General features: G+C 32.5%; 2 protein-coding genes across 2 annotated transcripts; both read right to left on the bottom strand.

Moving 5' to 3' along the window:
• Positions 1-3,885: 3,885 nt before the first annotated feature.
• Positions 3,886-5,022, bottom strand: LOC106395285. Its single transcript, XM_013835784.3, has 2 exons — positions 4,413-5,022; positions 3,886-4,126 (listed from the first exon to the last, which is right to left on the bottom strand). The coding sequence occupies exons 1-2, from the start codon at positions 4,599-4,601 to the stop codon at positions 3,962-3,964; spliced, it is 354 nt and encodes a 117-aa protein (XP_013691238.2). The 5' UTR covers positions 4,602-5,022; the 3' UTR covers positions 3,886-3,961.
• A 5,191-nt stretch (positions 5,023-10,213) lies between these two features.
• LOC106390468 (MAP3K epsilon protein kinase 1) lies at positions 10,214-18,065 on the bottom strand. Its single transcript, XM_013830938.3, has 24 exons — positions 17,835-18,065; positions 17,562-17,696; positions 17,437-17,457; positions 16,974-17,047; positions 16,797-16,887; positions 16,643-16,726; positions 16,424-16,525; positions 16,139-16,270; positions 15,896-15,967; positions 15,710-15,813; positions 15,495-15,594; positions 15,016-15,381; positions 14,264-14,596; positions 14,139-14,183; positions 13,821-14,000; positions 13,619-13,702; positions 13,346-13,443; positions 13,177-13,260; positions 12,161-12,864; positions 11,698-12,077; positions 11,462-11,596; positions 10,948-11,357; positions 10,744-10,858; positions 10,214-10,658 (listed from the first exon to the last, which is right to left on the bottom strand). The coding sequence occupies exons 1-24, from the start codon at positions 17,892-17,894 to the stop codon at positions 10,482-10,484; spliced, it is 4,086 nt and encodes a 1,361-aa protein (XP_013686392.1). The 5' UTR covers positions 17,895-18,065; the 3' UTR covers positions 10,214-10,481.
• Positions 18,066-18,347: the final 282 nt, after the last annotated feature.

Consider the following 18,347-nt stretch of genomic DNA (forward strand, 5'->3'; position numbering starts at 1 on the left):
CATTCAAGATAAAGAACCAAAGGTTAACAAAGAGAGAAGACAGAGCTCACCGTTGGCGGTAACGTTTATCAATATCATGATATTTGTCTGGCAGTGGGAGGAGAGATTTTGTGAGGATCGAGAAAGAACTCACACATATAGAAATCTCCCCTCATAGACCAGAGAGTCAGTACACAAACCCATCAAAAATGCTTCTCTATTGAGATTAAGATTCACCTTTCTCAGTCCTCTTCATTGAGCCACTAGCGCCCAAAATATCACCAATATCAATAAACGCCTTCAACTGTTCAAACTGATCATCTCAAAGCCGTTAGGCTCCATACTTTCAGTGACTGCATCTCTCTCTCCGGTGCTCTGCTTTGACTAGTTAACTGCTGCTGTGGATATGTTGACGATGAATGTTACATAAGTGAGTTGCGCTTTTAATTAGTTGGGCTTCTAATTTCTCAAAATTTTAAAGTTAGTAAACCGGTTCAATTTTTCGAGAAACCGGTTATTGCTTGAGAGAATAAAACATGAAGAAAAAACACTTATCGAATTTGTAATGTGATTCCCAAATTAATCAAAGACTAAGGTATACAAATCACAACTATTATATTTGTTTTATGAGTGCTTGAATAAAAATGATACAGTACTATCTAAAATAAAATGTAAATTTTATGAGTTTCAGGCTGGTCTTAACTCGAAGGAGGTTAAACTCAAAACATCAGTAGCCCAAATGGGGCTTAGCCCAAAAAGTTAAGATTGTATGATTAAGTCTGAAATTTTGAGTTGTTTTCCTATAAAAAATAGAGTAATGATGTGATACATATTGCATTATATAGATCATGTTCGCCAACAATAGTATCCAAGATTAAAAACTTTCTAAAAGGTAAAATAGATGACATAAGAAAATTCATGTAAATTAGATAATTGAAAAGGTTATAAAACAAAAGACAGTCCTAAAAATCAATTGAATTCAAAATTCACCAATGTTCAATTTTCAAATTGAACGAGGACATTGTAGTAATGCAGTAGCGGATAAATTTTTATATCCGAATCCTAAAAATGAAAAAGATTTCATGATAAAGTAATTTTCTTGTGGATTGTTATAAAGAGAGCATTTCTTGTGCAGCTAAAAATGCATATATATGGAACTATTTTGCTAAATTTTTAAAAAGTGTTTAATAATTGACTTTTTAACAATTTTTAACTTCATTGTCTTGTCACAAACATCATTCATGGATCAAAGATAAAAGCACCAACAATCACACTACATAGAAATGTGTTAAAAAACTTGTCGAAGTGTAATGTAATGAACCCAGGGCCACCAACCTATAGCAACTACGCCAGATGAGATAAGATGACCAAAAAGAAAAGAAAAACACATGCAACTTCATTGTCTTGTCACAAACATCATCCATGGATCAAAGATAAAAGCACCAGCAATCACACTAAGTAGAAATGTCTTAAAAACTTGTCGAAAGAAAATACTTATGATGTCCACGTGGCGTGGATGTTTCTCAAGTCTCCCAGATCTGTGTAGTAAAGTGAACTTAGATATAGGTCTTTCAGTTTCTCAGTGTATCCAGCGTCTTTAGACTTTTTTGCGTCGTTCACCATTTGCAGTAGAACCTTCTGCAATTCTACCCAGAATGCAGAGTAAACACTGGGACAACGTACTTCTCAGTTGGTTTGTAGATGTGATTAATATAATGTTTAAGGTTAGAGATGTTATGAAATTCTTGTCATCGGATCAGCTCGAGCAAATTCATGAAGCAGATCAGCCACTAAAAATGAAAAGGATTTCATGATAAAGTAGTCTTCTTGTGGAATGTTATAAAGATAGCATTTATTGTGCAACTAAAAATGGATATATATGGAACTATTTTGCTAGAATTTTCAGAATATTAAAAAGTGTTTAATAATTGACTTTTTAACAATTTTTAATTTAAATCTATACATTTGGAAACTACTTTTGATAGAATAATACTTGATAAGCTATCAATTGGTAACATTCTCTCGGAGGTAACTTTTATATCTCCAGGATTTAATGTAACATCACTTACCACTTGTTGCAAAATTAACAATGTTTATGTGCAGATCTATCTAGCGTTGCTTCCAATTTTAGCCAAAAGTGTGAAAAACTTGCTATGCTTTAGTGGAGTACAAAGCCCAGACGGATGTGATTGTCCATCTTGACATACTCAAACAACTATTTGCCACATTTTTCGTTTAGTTTTATAAATCTTGTAATTTCATGTGAAAAGTCATGTTATATTGTTGTCATGCAGACCTGAAGGAGATAAAACGGTGTACAACTTTTCTTTTGGTTGGCTAGATATCCTCTTTTATATAAAACTAAATAAATGAATCACTCTTATTTGATTTTTGTTGTTTCGGCAATTTTAAAGATTTTTGGTAGATTCACCACAATGTTTTGGTCAAGTATGATGTTTTTATAGAATGGAGATGTATTCTTGGTTGTTTCACCGAGCATTTGCTTTAGTTTACTCATATTTTTTGTTATTTTGTGTCATTAAAAAATTCTAAATTGTTAAAATAGACGGCTTACAAAAATCATTGAAATTAAATAATTGAAAAGGTTATAAAACAAAAGCCAGTCAAAAATGGAACTGCATTCAAACTTCACCAACATTGTGATAAAGTAGTTTTTTGTGGGATTTGATAAAGAGAGCATTTGTTGTGCAACTAAGGAGTCTAAAAGATTTGGAGACACTGAGAAACTAAAATCTCTTTATGAAAAATTAGTGAGGCATACACTAGGTCTGAGCGACTTGAAAGAAATGCATGACTTGTGAACATCTTGCAATCCTAAGTGATATTCTACTATCAATCCTATTAAAAGGGCATCTTGCAAACTACTCGGTGTGTCTTGTTTTTTTGTTTTGACTTCTTATTGCCGACTTGTTCAACGGCCTTATTCAAAGATTGACAGTTTCGTTGAATCTTCAATGTTTTTTTAGTTTATTTATTTGGTCAATTTTCAGACTGTTCATTGATTTATTGTTGTTAAGCTTTATATGCTGGAATTGCCTACTGTCTCAATCTTGATTCAACATTAATCAGTTTTCAGCGGCCTTATTCAAAGTGTGTCAATTGCCATCGCAAACATGATACGAGTTCAATAAAATCGATGAAGAAATGGCTTGATGCAGTGACAGTGATGTAGAGCACACGATGTAACATTTAGTCTCTTGAGATTATTATTATTATATCAATAATTTAACAGTAAAAATGAACATAAATTAGAAGATAACACAAGTGAGAGCACTTTTTCAAAAAGTATGTTGAGTCGCTTGTATACGGATTCTCTTAATTTAATCAAATTAAGTATAAAGAAAGATTAACCCATCACTAATGTGAAAGATTAACACAACACTAATGTATTCACAATCCTCATTCATGTTCATTGATCTTCACTTCCTTTTTCTCTTCTTTCTTTTCCATAACTGTCTCGGTTTTCGATACCTTGGCCGGCTTCTCATTTGGCTGCAAACAAGAAATGAGCAGAAATTTAAATGAAGCTACACTCATATACAACCAAAAAGTGATGATAATTAAAGAAACATAAGAGAGCATAAAATAAAAAACGTACAGATGTATCTATGTTTCGTATCAAAGAAGATAGATAATTTCCTATTCTTTGATGTAGCTATCAAATTTAAATTTATTAAAATTATGTTAAAAATATCAGAATTTGCATTAAATTAGGGTCTAAAAGGCCCAACACCGAGTATATCGAGTAAACCATATGGATACAGACAGCGAGACCTATAAGTAACGTGTTCCTCAATCAACCCTAAATCCAGAGCTGCGTTTTTTCCTTTATTCGATTCATTTTTAGTTATTTTTTTCTTCTTTTATGGTTTGCAACAATAAGGATAAAGGTTTCCTCTTTGTTTTAAACTTAATATATTGTTCTTGACTTTGCACATAGTTCTTCTTGGAAGCTTTTAGATTAATTCCACGAAAACGACACGGTAACGGCATGATCAGAAACCCGATAAACCGACTTGTTACTCGATCCATAGAAGTTGTCGAGCTTGTAAACTTTTCCTCGCTCCATTTTACCCAAATACTTTTGAATACGCGATGGCGAAATGAATCCTTGAATCACCGTTCCCTGTGAAGAAAAACATTAGACAAAAACGAAATAAATAACAGAACAAAATCACAATTTACTTAGGATTCCTAGAATTTCATGTAATAACAAAGGCACAATTATAAAATGAAAACAGTTATTATAAACCGAAACAATTTGAAAATTACGTGATGATCTTTTAATGGGGGTTATAGTAAAACATCTTAGCCTACAAATTCATCCCGAGATTTTCGTTTTATAACAAAGCGATAATTATAAACCGTTATTATCCTACAACTACGGTCTAAAAATCAGAAAATGACGTAACCTGTTCGTCGATGAGGAGCATCTCAAGGCCGATTAGCGTCTTCTTAATCGGATTCCAAGCTTCCCAGAAGTGGATCAGACGAAACCGCAGCTGAGTTTCGTGTGGACCCAGCGAGACATCTCGGAATAACATGACTTTTTCATCAGAGGCGGATGAGACGGGAGACTTCCCATTCGGTTTCGTCGCCATGGTTGAGATCTGAGAAGCTGGTAGGGTTTGTGTTTGTAAAGAGAAAAGAGAATCGGAGAAAATAGAATCGGTATATAAAGAAGAAAGAACATGAGGAGATGAAACGAAAACATTAAGACAAAATTAATTGAAGAAGTAAATTGGAGTTTCGTTTGTGGAGAAGGTGATCGATCAGAGCTCTTTACGCTTTGAATCGGAGAAGAGGAAGAGGCAGAGGCGTAGTTCCTCGAGACCTCCGTCTGAATCGCGATCTCCGTGATCTGCAGCTTTTTTTTTTTTTACGTTTGTCGATAACAATAGATAGAAGCCCTGGACTAAAACAAACGAAGCCCATGCAAAAATAAAATTAAGAAACGAAGGCCCAAACTTAACATAACACAACGGATCTGACGTGGCAAAAAGAAAAGTTCTGGTTGGAGGATTATTTTAAGTGACGTGGCAGCACAGATTTTCAGCATATGCTGCTTTTAGTATTGTTACTAGGGATTAACCCGGGCTATGCCCGGGTTTTTTTATTTTTTTCTAATTTAAGTTGTTAAATTATTTATATTAAGGCTATGATTTATATTTATATAAATGTTAAAATGCATGTCATAATTAAAATTTATTTTTAAATTTTAACACGTTAAATTAACATATTTTTTACTATTTAAATATTTTTTTTGTAATTTTATTGGCTATCTAGTTATCATATTTAGCAAAACTATCTTTTGAGTGTTGGAATAAATGTTTTAGAGATTTTATTAAACTGCAGAGTATTTTTGGATAGACCACATGCTCAACATTCGAATGATCCGTAAGAAGATGGTCGATCTCCTTGGCCAGGTAAGTATAATTTTAGCAAAAAAATCTTTTATTTTCAAATATTAAGTATATAACTATTCTTTTTAATATTTTTTAATTGTATTTTTGATTAAATTATTGTATTATAATGGTTATGTAAATATTTTTTGTGATGTTTGAATTTTTGTTGTTCGTATACTTAACCTAGATGATATTGATGTTTAACAATTTATTGTTTTCTGGAAATAAAAAATAATGATATATCAAAACGTATCTAAAACTTGTTAAATGATAGTATAATGTAATTTACATCCATTATTTGAAAATAAACATTTGTTGTTTTTATTTTTATTTTAAATCAGAAATTATTTTTATTTAAAAACATTATTCATATATAATATAATAGTTTAAGTTTTGAAGATTAATCTATATATATAAATTATGTATATTTTTTAAAACATAATTTAAGATATTATATATCGAGTATCTGAATAAAAGCTGAATTTCTTATCTTGAAAATCAGATATTTATATTTTTGTCTTCATGTTATACTCACCAATCCATCATTGATATGTATAACTCAGTATGTTTTTTTAAAAAACTTAGTTTTAAGTAATAAACGAATTTAATAAATTAAATTCATCACCTATAATGTTCTGTAAACTATATTTGAAAACTCTCTAAAATTATATTTTAAGCATAATATTATTATTATTTAATTTAAGTTATTTTAAACATAATATATGCTAAACCAACTTAAATTATATTTACAATAGGACCATCCTAAACCGGTTAGTAAACCAAAAACAATACTAAACCAACATGAACCAATACCTGATTCGGCGAGGAAAAAAGTGTTTCGGGATAAACGCTTGAATGGTTATTAACTGAAATGGTTTGATCATGAAAGAGTTAGTATGAATATTAACAATAAAATTATAGATTAGATTAATTTAAATTTGTAAGAATACCTTTGAGTCTATGAAAAGCAATTCAATTCCCATGAATAAGTTTGACTTTTGGAAGTTACGGGTTTCCCAACAATGAATCCACCTAACAAAAAGTTTGCTGTTATAAAAAAATCTCATTCAAGGTCATTAAAGGTTTTTGAGACGGCAAGAGTTGATAGTGAAACCGTTTTTTTGCTCGAGTGCTTTGAAATTTTCCTTAATAGTGTGAGGTTGATGTGGATGGAATAATGAGTTTTATAGAGACTTTCTTGATGTAAAACTATACATTTTTTTTGTTTAATGTGGTATTTCCATTTTTATATATTTTACTACCATTTTAAGATAGAAGTACATTTAAAGATAGATGCTTAAATCTTAATGTACTTTTTCCATTTTTTTTAATGTTTATTTCCATTTCTTATATTTTTATTTACGTAATATCTATATTTTATATTTTTAAATAGATATTTAAATATTAATGTACTTTTTCCATTTTTTAAATTGTGTATTTACTTATATTATATATTTTACATTTTAAGATAGATGTTTAATGCTTGATTAACTTTTTCCATTTTTAAAAAATTGTGTATTTACTTCTTATTACATATATAATTCATATATTATATATTTACATTATTTAATTATTATTTATTTTCATGTATATGTATTTCCATTTCTTGTACTTTTAATTTACTTAGTATCTCTATTTTACATTTTAAGATAGATGTTTAAATCTTAATGTATGTTTTCCATTTTTTTAAATTGTATATTTCCATTTGTTTTACTTTCTATTTACGTAATATCTATATTTTAAATTTTAATATATATTTTTAAATCTTAATGTAATTTCCCATTTTTTAAATTTGGTATTCACTTATATTATATATTTACTTATTATTTATTTTTCTTTATATTGTGTATTTCTATTTCTTATACTTTCTATTTACTAATAATTTTATATTTTAAGATTGATTTACATTTTAAGATAGATGTTTAAATACTAATGTATTTTTTCCATTTTTTTAAATTGTGTATTTCCTTTTCTTATACTTTCTATTTTCTTAATATCTATATTTTACATTTTAAGATAGATGTTTAATATTTAATGTACTCTTTCCATTTTTTAAAAATTGTGCATTTACTTATTATTGTATATATAATTCGTATATTTATATATTTATAATATTTACTTATTATTTATTTTTCTATATATTGAGTATTTCTCTTTCTTGTACTTTATATTTAGTTAATGTCTATATTTTATATTTTAAGATAGATGTTTAAATCTTTACGTATTTTTCCATTTTTAATGTAAAACGGCAATGTTTAATAGAATAACTTGGACAAATAGTCAAATAGTTATATTTATGTTTTTTTTTCTTTTTTTAATAAAATGGTAATGTTACATTATGAAGATAACCCTTTTTTTTTAGTGAACAATGGTAATCTTACATATGTTTAATGTAGTTTTTCCATTTTTATATGTTGTATGTTTACATATTATTGTTATTTTTAAATGTAAAATGGTAATTTTACATATGTTTCATGTAGTATTTCCATTTTTTTATGTTGTATGTTTACATATTATTTATTATTTTCGAAATTATATATAATTTTTTTTTTACAAAATAGTAATGTTACATTATGGAGATAAGCCGTCTTTTTTTAAATGAAAATGGTAATCTTACATATGTTTAATGTAGTTTTTTCATTTTTTATGTTGTATGTTTATATATTATTTTCTTAAAATAAAAATGTAAAATGGTAAACTTACATATGTTTAATGTAGTATTTCCATTTTTATGTTGTAAGTTTTACATATATTTATTATTTTCAAAATTATATATAATGTTTTTTGTTTTTTTTATAAAACGGTAATGTTACATTATGGAGATAAGCCGTCTTTTTTTTAAGTGAAAAATAGTAATCTTACATATGTTTAATGTAGTTTTTACATTTTTTTAATGCTGTATGTTTACATATTTTTTATAATTTTCGAAAATAAGTAATATTAAAATGTAAAACTATATTTTAATGTCATGTGTCATCTTTCGAGATTATATTATATATTTACTTATTATTTATTTTTCTTTATATTGTGTATTTTTATTTCTTATACTTTCTATTTACTAATAATTTTATATTTTAAGATTGATTTACATTTTAAGATAGATGTTTAAATACTAATGTACTTTTTCCATTTTTTTAAATTGTGTATTTCCTTTTCTTATACTTTCTATTTGCGTAATATCTATAGTTTACATTTTAAGATATATGTTTAAATCTTAATATACTTTTTCCATTGTTTTTAAGTTGTGTATTTCTTTTTCTTATATTTTCTATTTACTTAATATCTATATTTTACATTTTAAGATAGATGTTTAATATTTAATATACTCTTTCCATTTTAAAAAATTGTGCATTTACTTATTATTGTATATATAATTCGTATATTTATATATTTATAATATTTACTTATTATTTATTTTTTTAAATATTGAGTATTTCTCTTTTTTATACTTTATATTTAGTTAATGTCTATATTTTATATTTTAAGATAGAAGTTTAAATCTTTACGTATTTTTCTATTTTTAATGTAAAACGGCAATGTTTAATAGAAGAACTTGGACAAATAGTCAAACATATTTATGTTTAATGTAGTATTTCCATTTTTATGTTGTATGTTTTACATATATTTATTATTTTCGAAATTATATATATTTTTTTTTTTTATAAAACGGTAATGTTATATTATGGAGATAAGCCGTCTTTTTTTAAAGTGAAAAATAGTAATCTTACATATGTTTAATGTAGTTTTCCATTTTTTAATGCTGTATGTTTACATATTTTTTACAATTTCCGAAAATAATTAATATTAAAATGTAAAACTATATTTTATGCCACGTGTCATCTTTTGGGAGAAATTTTTTCCGCTGATGTGGACGCCCTATGGAGTCTCAAAAGCTCCATTTTATTAGTAGAGAGTAAAAAATAGTAATCTTACATATGTTTTATGTAGTTTTCCATTTTTTAATGCTGTATGTTTACATATTTTTTACAATTTTCGAAAATAATTAATTTTAAAATGTAAAACTATATTTTATGCCACGTGTCATCTTTCGGGAGAAATTTTTTTCGCTGATGTGGACGCTCTATGGAGCCTCAAAAGCTCCCTTTTATTAGTAGAGAAATGTAAAACTATATTTTATGCCACGTGTCATCTTTTGGGAGAAATTTTTTCCGCTGATGTGGACGCCCTATGGAGTCTCAAAAGCTCCATTTTATTAGTAGAGTAAAAAATAGTAATCTTACATATGTTTTATGTAGTTTTCCATTTTTTAATGCTGTATGTTTACATATTTTTTACAATTTTCGAAAATAATTAATTTTAAAATGTAAAACTATATTTTATGCCACGTGTCATCTTTCGGGAGAAATTTTTTTCGCTGATGTGGACGCTCTATGGAGCCTCAAAAGCTCCCTTTTATTAGTAGAGATTCTAAAGCATAGTTTCGAGGATTTTATTTGTGCGTAAAATAAAGATCCTATCTGCTTGAGTAATCTCTCTGTTATTTGTTAACTATAGAGATACGCTCCAATGTTATAGGATCACATCTGTATAAAGCGAACTGTTCTAGTTTCTTGATGAGAAATTTTTAACCTGCGTGTCATTGAACAAACTAAACTCAATTGTAAAGCAGGGACTATATTATTACCAAGATGGATAGTGCATGAGATTCGATGGGACTTAGAATTCTGATAATAGCTAGTGAGCTTAAAGCAATAACTTTAATTAATACTATACAAGAAACAATGAACATGAAGCAAATGATCTGTTTCTAAAATTCAATAATATTATCGAAGGAGCTAGAATCTATCTGGAGAAATAAACTTTCAGTTAATACGGTACAAGTATCAAAACATTGACCGGAACCGGTAAAAGTGACTGGAACCGTACGGTACAAGTAAAACTTTACTTCAGAGAATCCAAAAGAAACCTAGCCAAAAGTATAGCTTAATGAATCTGCTGAGAGCCACTATAACAATTACAAATCGGTAAAGGAACAAGAAGATATACACACTTGGGGGTGAATCCTTCTTTGGAAAATAGAAGTAAATGTACAGTCCCAATGGAGTTTGTTTGGACTCACAAGACTGTGTTGATGTGAAGTGCTTTGAGCAGAGATGTTGCCATTTGCTTCACAAGAACTTGGCCTCCTGAACGCTGTCCATCACGTCGTTCTTCTATCAGATTCTGCAGTTTCTGAGGGAGGTCGTTCTCCACAATCAGCTGCTTTGGCTTTGGGTGGTGCTCATACACAGCCTGTTTCACAGCATCAAAACCAAACACACTCAATACACTTAACCTGCACAATAGCATTAAGGCTAATAGTATGGTGATTCATTACCTTGATAAGTTTCAGGAGATTAAGTCTAGCTATCGCATCTTGATGGTCTAGCCTTGAAATAAGCAACGGAGTCAATCCATTTACAGCTAATGTCTTGTTGATCCGAGATGATTTCCTGTATTCAAGATTGACAAAGATTAGACTCAAGAAGTTGCAACATCACGTGTACTCCTAACTTAGCTTTATCAGAGGAGAGATACATACGTTATAATCTTCAAGAATGGCTCCAGTATATGCACAAAGTGTCTCTCAGGGCAGCTCTGGAAGAAGTTAACTAACTTCTGAATTGCCTCGTTCTTGAGTAACGCCTGCTCCACCTTGTGGTTGTTGTCATTGTCTTGCGCCAAGCAAACAGCGATTGAATCCAAGGCTATCACGGACCAGTATTCATCATCGAGCAGACTCAGGTAAACGTCCAGACCGCCGTGAGCTCTAAGCTGCTCTCTTGAATTCCGAGATGCATGAGCCATATCACATAGAAGTGGCAGTGCATATTGTTTTAGAGGAGAATCAGACATGATGAAAAGCATCAGGTGAGGTATGATTCCGTTTTCAGCTGCTTGTTCTTGCCTTCTCTTGTTTATCTTGCATAGGTTGAATAGAGCACTAAGCACCTACACACAATGAAGTTTTAATAATTCACACTACAGTCTTTCAAATAGCACTGGACAACAAGCTGTAACCAACAGAAAGAGTAAATGAAAGAAAAGGATGTAACCTCATGATGGATCTGATAAACAAGATTCCCCTCCTTAAGCTCAAGGTTGGGGATCAAATGCTTAATTGCATCTGCACGTTGAAGATTCTCCAAGCAATTTGGATCAGTGGATAAATGATTGGTGCACTCCAATATCTGCACAAACAAAAGGAAGTGTAAGCAAGAAACCTGAAGATTCTGTAGGCAGAAATGTTGTAAGAAAAGAAAAAATGAAACTTCATAATGTTTTCAAGTACCTTTAACAGAATAGGAGGTTCCACACGGTTGAACATCTGGAAGAGACGACTGAGTAAGCTTTGGCTGCACATGTATGATTTGACTGTTGTATCAGCTCGAGCAAACTCAAGAAGCAGATCAGCAACTTTCTCCAAGTACTCCCTTGCAACATCTGCACTCTGCGTAGAGACCATATGGGCAAGGAAACCAGATGATGTGGCACTTCCAGGTCTAGCGTTTAGAACACCCGAGCCTGACAGTACTCCAGATGCTGTTTGAGATGCAATCCCAGACGTAGACGCGACTCCTTCACTAGCAACAACCTTCTTTGCCATTGTTTTGCTGGGATACTTAAGCTGAGTATCAAGATTTCCATTTTCCTTTCCGCGTCCAGAGACCTCTGAAGAATAGGAACAAACAAAAAGTTATATATGTGTCTACAATAAGAACAGTCTTGCTAAGAAAAAAAACTATGAAACTTACCTGCAAACTCAGCCATCAGAAAATCAAGGTCTCCGTTGTTTTTCTTTTCATTTGATCCATGCAGAAGAGGAAACCTACTCTCATGTCTATCTATGCCAGTAATGTGCTTAACATAATCCAGTTGACCAGAATAATGTCTTGAAGGAGGTTCTTTCTCCAGCAAACTAAGCAAAGGCCTGACTTGCTCTGGCTGAGCAACAGGAAAACCATTAGAGGCACCTTCCGCCAGCTTTTGAAGCTTATCTGTCGATGTCCTATTAGCGGAGAGAGATAACCGATGCTGTTCTGTGCCTGAACCATCTGCTGCAGCACTGCTTAATCTAGGCCTATCACCATCTGGCTGATGGATATCTGATCTTTGAGAGTTTGAAGTTGAAGCATGAGAAGGTTCTTCACCACCCACATGCTTAGTTTTCAACGCATCAGGGTGATCAATCACACCGAGTGAGCTCTCATGATGACTGAATATAGGATTGTTAGGGTCAAGTTGACCAGAGCGCAGTCGTGGAGCTAGACCATCCACACTCAATGGGCCCCCTGAAATAGAAGCCAGCCGGGTTGCCTCATTCAAGCTATAGAGTGTGTTGATTAGCCTAAGGAGGATCCCATTCTTTGCAGCTATGCGGCAGAAGTCATTTCTTGGTGTGGACTTTTTGAGTTTGAATACTTGCCACATCCCATCAATAGCTAAGTGCACCATCTCCCTGGAAAGAAAAGCTCAAATCAGTTGAATTTAGTAGCACATAAAAAGCGAAAAGGATTAAAACAAACTATAAGAAACAGATCTACATCAAGAAATTGGTCAGCTATTAAGAACACAGCACAAATTAGACAGAAGACAGATACAAAGACAAAATCAGATGCTACTAGGACATGTAATAAGACTAAAGCATACCCAAGTAAGGAAACATTCCAAGTCCTTATGATGAAATAATCAAATAGATCTCGCATTAATATATACATTTAATACGATGAAAGTAGTCAAGCATCATAAGAAGATGGTAGACAGTACTCACCTGTATTTGGCATAATCTGGTTCAAGAAATCCCACCAGAATTGGTATTCCACGGCAAGCTATGAACATTTGCAACGTCAATGAGCTGTAAAGAAGGTACCAAATCAGCTCTATGACTTGTAGAAAAAAACGAAGAAGCGAAGTAAGAAATATTTGATGACTATTATTACCTTGATTGACACAGCTGCTGCAAGAAGTAAGCTGCTTCCTTGCGAATTTCTCGAGAACGTTCCCTCTCAGGACCAGCAAAACTCATTACCAAAGGAATCTGCAATATCACTTGGAATAATCAATTTTCATGGGATTTTGTTTCCGCCACAACAAATAAAAAATCAGATTTGGCTATTTTCGAACACTATGAAAACTTAAGTGATGTAATAAATAAACTGGTCAACTCTACCCAAATTCACCTAGTTAGCAAGTAAATGGAAGTTTAAACTTACGAGACCAACAAGAGAAGCATTTTCCTGGAAGTCTGTGTTATCTTTGATAATTTCGTTTATCAGCTGCAGCACAGAACATGTTACCTGAAAACACCATAAAAGATTCATAATCATAAGCAAGTCAGTAATCACATCGAACTGAGGACTACTAATGATGAAAGAGAACAAAAAAAGAAAATCCTGGTCGATTAAATAAACATACTCGAGGTTTAGGAATATCGAGTAGATCCATTAGAGGGAGGAAACCATGCTGTGTCACAAACACTGCCTTCTGTTCAGGCCTCTGACGAAACATGACAACAAGTTTCTGACAAGAAGATACTATTGCATCTTCTGATTCATCTGGCCTTAAGGAGCTCACTAATCTGGTGAACTCTACTGCCTACAAAAACTTAACCGATAAATACTAGGATTTGAAGTCACTAATAAATTGAAACAACTTAAACGGAGTTAAGAAGCAATGGCTTTTCTCCAACACTTAATTTTTAAAAATATCATACTCAGAGAATGACGTGAGTACCTGCAGAGGAAAAAGATTCTCTGCGGGGACTTTTTCATCAAATACCTGCGAAACAAGATAGAAAATATGTTAGCAGTATATTACTACTTGAATGATTAAATCTGCATTCTTGAGACAGAACATACCAAGCCATCAATGTCAATAACATCATCTTTCAAAACACCCATCATTAAGCGGAAAAGGTCACCGCCATCATTTGATTGACCTGTTTCGCCCTCCATTTGCTTCTGAGCAATTGTAGCCCTCAGTTTTGTTGCCAGATCATTCTTTCCTCCATCTGCGACAGGAGAATCACCCTGGATGACATTCGATGTAGGCGCTGATGTCGAGGCCTCGTTTGGTTTTCCCTCCGGAACTTTATCCAGTGGTTGAAACAAATCATGCAAAGAAGCATCACCAGGAGGATCACTAAATCTAGTCAGTTCATTCCCACCAACACTAGACGGAGTCCTCACAGCCTTTAAGATAGAAATAACACAGCAAAACATATTTAGTCAGATTGCAAGTCTTCAACTCTGTACAAGGCAGCTATCAACAACCTAAACATATATTCTTCACATAGAGCATTTAGACTGAGCACCCCATTCATCAAGTAAGGATAGTTACTGCACTAACATCATAATCTTGTAAAGAAAAAAAGGCTCAACAACAAACAAAACCTGTCTCACTATAGAAGCCTCTATGCATAAGAATGTAGAGTTTGTCAAAAAGGTATAAAACACAGTACATGACTATAAGCCCAGCAAACTGTTTCGTTTTTTTATCAGTAAAGAACGAGGAGCTTATCAATCAACTCAAAACACAGTATACTCCCTCGTGCTTAACCCTATTATCTAAGAAAGGTATAGGAAAATAATTAGGTAACAACACAACTAACCTTTCGAAGCCTACGATCTTCACCTTTTTGGCCAACACTATGTGATGGCTGGTCCACGTGGATGGAAGATTCTTTTCCAACCTGCTTTTCTAAAGTATTCTTTCCATTTTTAGAAGATTCCGTCTCAGAATTCTCAGGTATATCATCATGTTCAGATTTTCCATGAAACTCTGATTCATCTTCAGAGCTCCCCTTTACATCCGAAGAACTTTGAAGAGAAGGTTTCTCATGCATAGACAGCGTAGGAACTTGATCTGAACTTAAATCAGCTTCTGAATTATCCGCTCCTTCTTCTCCAAGATCACTGGATGAAGATGGATCTTTCTCAGACCTAAAACTCGCCACCCCTAATTTGCTTTTCGAGTCCTGGACAAAGAAAAAGCACCAGATCAGTAAACTTAACAAAGTTCATCTCTAAAATTCTTTAATTGAATCTTCCGGAGAATGACTGATGGTAAGTTAGAGTTGAGAAATCTTACAGATTTTGACATCCCAGCTTTTTCTTCTGAAAGGCTTTCAGTTACTTCTTCACTACCTTCAGCATCTTTCTCTGAGCTTGTACCAGCTTCCTTCATATATCTGCAAAGGATCAAAGAAAATCATTTCCAGCGGAAGCAACTAACACTAGTGCGTTCCCCAAGATGACAAAGATGATATGTTTTAAAATATTCTCTGAAAAAAGAAGAGTTCTAACTTAATGGTTCCACTATGCCGAAGCGAGGATTGCAATGCTCGTCTAGAGAACCGTATCCAAGGGTGAGAGAGCAATGTCTTTGCATCAGGCCTCTGCCTGGAATCCTGTAATGTGCAAGATACAATTCAGATGTACATACTAGATATTAAGTCAGAAATGATTAAACATTGGTCCATTAAACTATACCTTCTTGAAGCATTGTCTTAGGAAGTCTGTAATATCTGGAGAAAGACTATCCGGAATAGGAGGGTTATCATCCTAACATTGAACCAGAAAAAGGCAATAGTTTGTCACTTGATGGCTAACAGCTTTTGCATTTTTTTAAGGAAAGAAGTTATTAACAGCACGAAATCATACGAAAAAAAGGGACCAGGAAGAGACCTAAATTTTATTCATTAACTAACACAAACTCATAAAATGTTGCCAAACCTGAACAATACGAAAGAGAGCTGGCATGGGTTGCAGATCATAGTAAGGAGGCACACATGTAAGAAGTTCGATAACAGTGCATCCAACACTCCAAATGTCAGAAGCAGCACAAACTCCAGACATTTCAATAACCTGAAACATAAGTTGGGTAATCCACACATAATCAGGTAATTTTTTTTGCAAATTAGGAAAACAATATGCATCCGCAAAAACAATAACAAGTATACTTTCAAAAATTTACTACATATGGAAGTTAACCTATATAGAACATCAAGAATAGTGTACCTCAGGAGCCATCCAGTAAGGAGTTCCAACCACTGAGTGAGTGTTAACATCAGCCTCGTTTAGTTTGGTGGCAACACCAAAGTCAGCAAGCTTAACAAGACCCTGAAGTATGGAAGAGTTAAGTATATATCTAAGGAAGAATCTTATGCATCCGAGAATACAGCAGATCTTACAAGCCTGAGAATAACTAGCACAATTCATAAGGTACAAAAAGCATACCTCTTTTGTCGTCAGGATGTTTGCACCCTTGATGTCACGGTGTATGACACCCTGCTCATGCAGATATACCAAACCTTCCAGGACCTGTATTCACTAGTGAGTACACAAGGCATAAAGAAACTCAAAACTCCACTAGAAGAAGATATATGCAGACCTGAGCAATGTAAACAGCAACCAACGATTCGGGGAAAGGTCCAAACTTATTTGGTTTAATAATGTTTGCAAGAGAGCCATTCTCAACGTACCTGCAACACACATTTTTAAACCTTGAGTTTCCAGACCATAGTTCAGCGAGAACCAACATAAACACACACACAAAAAAACTACTTACTCCAGAATAATGTGAAGGTGAGTCTTTGTCTTTGAAGACCCAAGGTACTTGACAATGTTCTTATGGTTCAAGTTCTGCAATGAAACATCTTATTAGAAGAAAGACTACATCTTTAGCAGCATAACCATTAATGAAGGAAAAAAAGCCAAATTCAGAAGGTGGTTAATCTGATGTAAACTCACAGATACTTAACATCAAGATCCCAACTTTATACAAGCCTAGTCAAAGTTAAAACTAAAGGATTTGAAATGGAAGATTGATTGTGGGATACTATCTTAGAGGACGAATGCATCTTTAGCAGCAACAGCATTAATGAAGGAAAAAAAAAAGCCAAATTCAGAAGGTGGTTAATTTTGATGTAAGTTCACAGATACTTAACATCAAGATCCCAACTTTGTAAACAAGTTAGCTTTACTACATGCCTAGCCAATGTTAAAATTATAATACAGAAGAAAGAAGCTACCTTCAACAAATCAATCTCTTGCTGGTGAATACGTAATCACCCACATGTAACACCAAAAGAATTCAAGTCAGTTAGCAAGAATACACTAAGACAAAACAAAGATGGATAGGTGAAAGCAACAAAACCATGATAGTGTTGAGATCCTCTTGAACAATATTCTCCAAAGAGACTTGTTTAATAGCCACAAAGTCTCCATTCTCCAAGTCCAATCCTTTATACACTCTTCCATAAGCTCCTTTCCCAATTTCATCTCCCAGCATCTAAACCCATCAAAAAAGTTTCAATCTTTTCATCAAAACGGTTTCATCTTTGAACCAATTTCGAATTGTTAGAGCTGAAAACACACAAAAGCTGAGCTATCTATCATCAAACTTCAAAACCCAGAAACGAAAGCTTACGTATTTGTTGTCGAGAGTCTTTGATTTGTGGAACTGAGATGACGTCATTTGCCGAGCCATCCTCTCCCACGACTGATCCTCAAAAGAGACCCGATCCAATGAGATGAGAATTAGGGTTTCGGTTTTTGAGGGAATTGAAGGAATCGAAAGACGAGATTTTGATTGAGAGAGAGAGAGAGGTTCAGATGCCAGCTCTTAAATATTTGTGATTTAATAAAATAAATAAAAGCAAAAATGGTCAGAAGAAGAACATAAAAAAGGAAAGAGATACACACACTGTTGACTGTTGACTAACCTTAACAACAGTATCTTATTTCGTATGAAGTCCATAATGTTTTCATTCTTTACGAATTGACCCCACTATTTCTCTAATTGCTTACAATATCTCTAATCACTGAATACTCTCTGTTTCAAAAAAAAAAAAAATTTAACATTTTTACAAAAAAAAAGATATTAAGTTTTGATTACCATTATATTACTTTTTTAGTTAATTGTTTTCTATAATTTTTATCC

This window comes from Brassica napus, chromosome A3, assembly GCF_020379485.1.
Source record: "Brassica napus cultivar Da-Ae chromosome A3, Da-Ae, whole genome shotgun sequence".
NCBI classification, from domain to species: domain Eukaryota; kingdom Viridiplantae; phylum Streptophyta; class Magnoliopsida; order Brassicales; family Brassicaceae; genus Brassica; species Brassica napus.

Excerpts from the sequence above, each read along its gene's own strand:
- LOC106395285 (XM_013835784.3), bottom strand. The coding sequence starts at position 4,601 with ATGGCGACGAAACCGAATGGGAAGTCTCCCGTCTCATCCGCCTCTGAT. Across the intron at positions 4,127-4,412 it reads TGCTCCTCATCGACGAACAG|GGAACGGTGATTCAAGGATT; the intron begins GTTACGTCATTT and ends TTTTCTTCACAG.
- LOC106390468 (XM_013830938.3), bottom strand. The coding sequence starts at position 17,894 with ATGGCTCGGCAAATGACGTCATCTCAGTTCCACAAATCAAAGACTCTC. Across the intron at positions 16,727-16,796 it reads TTGCTGTTTACATTGCTCAG|GTCCTGGAAGGTTTGGTATA; the intron begins GTCTGCATATAT and ends TAGTGAATACAG. Across the intron at positions 12,078-12,160 it reads TCTGATGGCTGAGTTTGCAG|AGGTCTCTGGACGCGGAAAG; the intron begins GTAAGTTTCATA and ends CCTATTCTTCAG.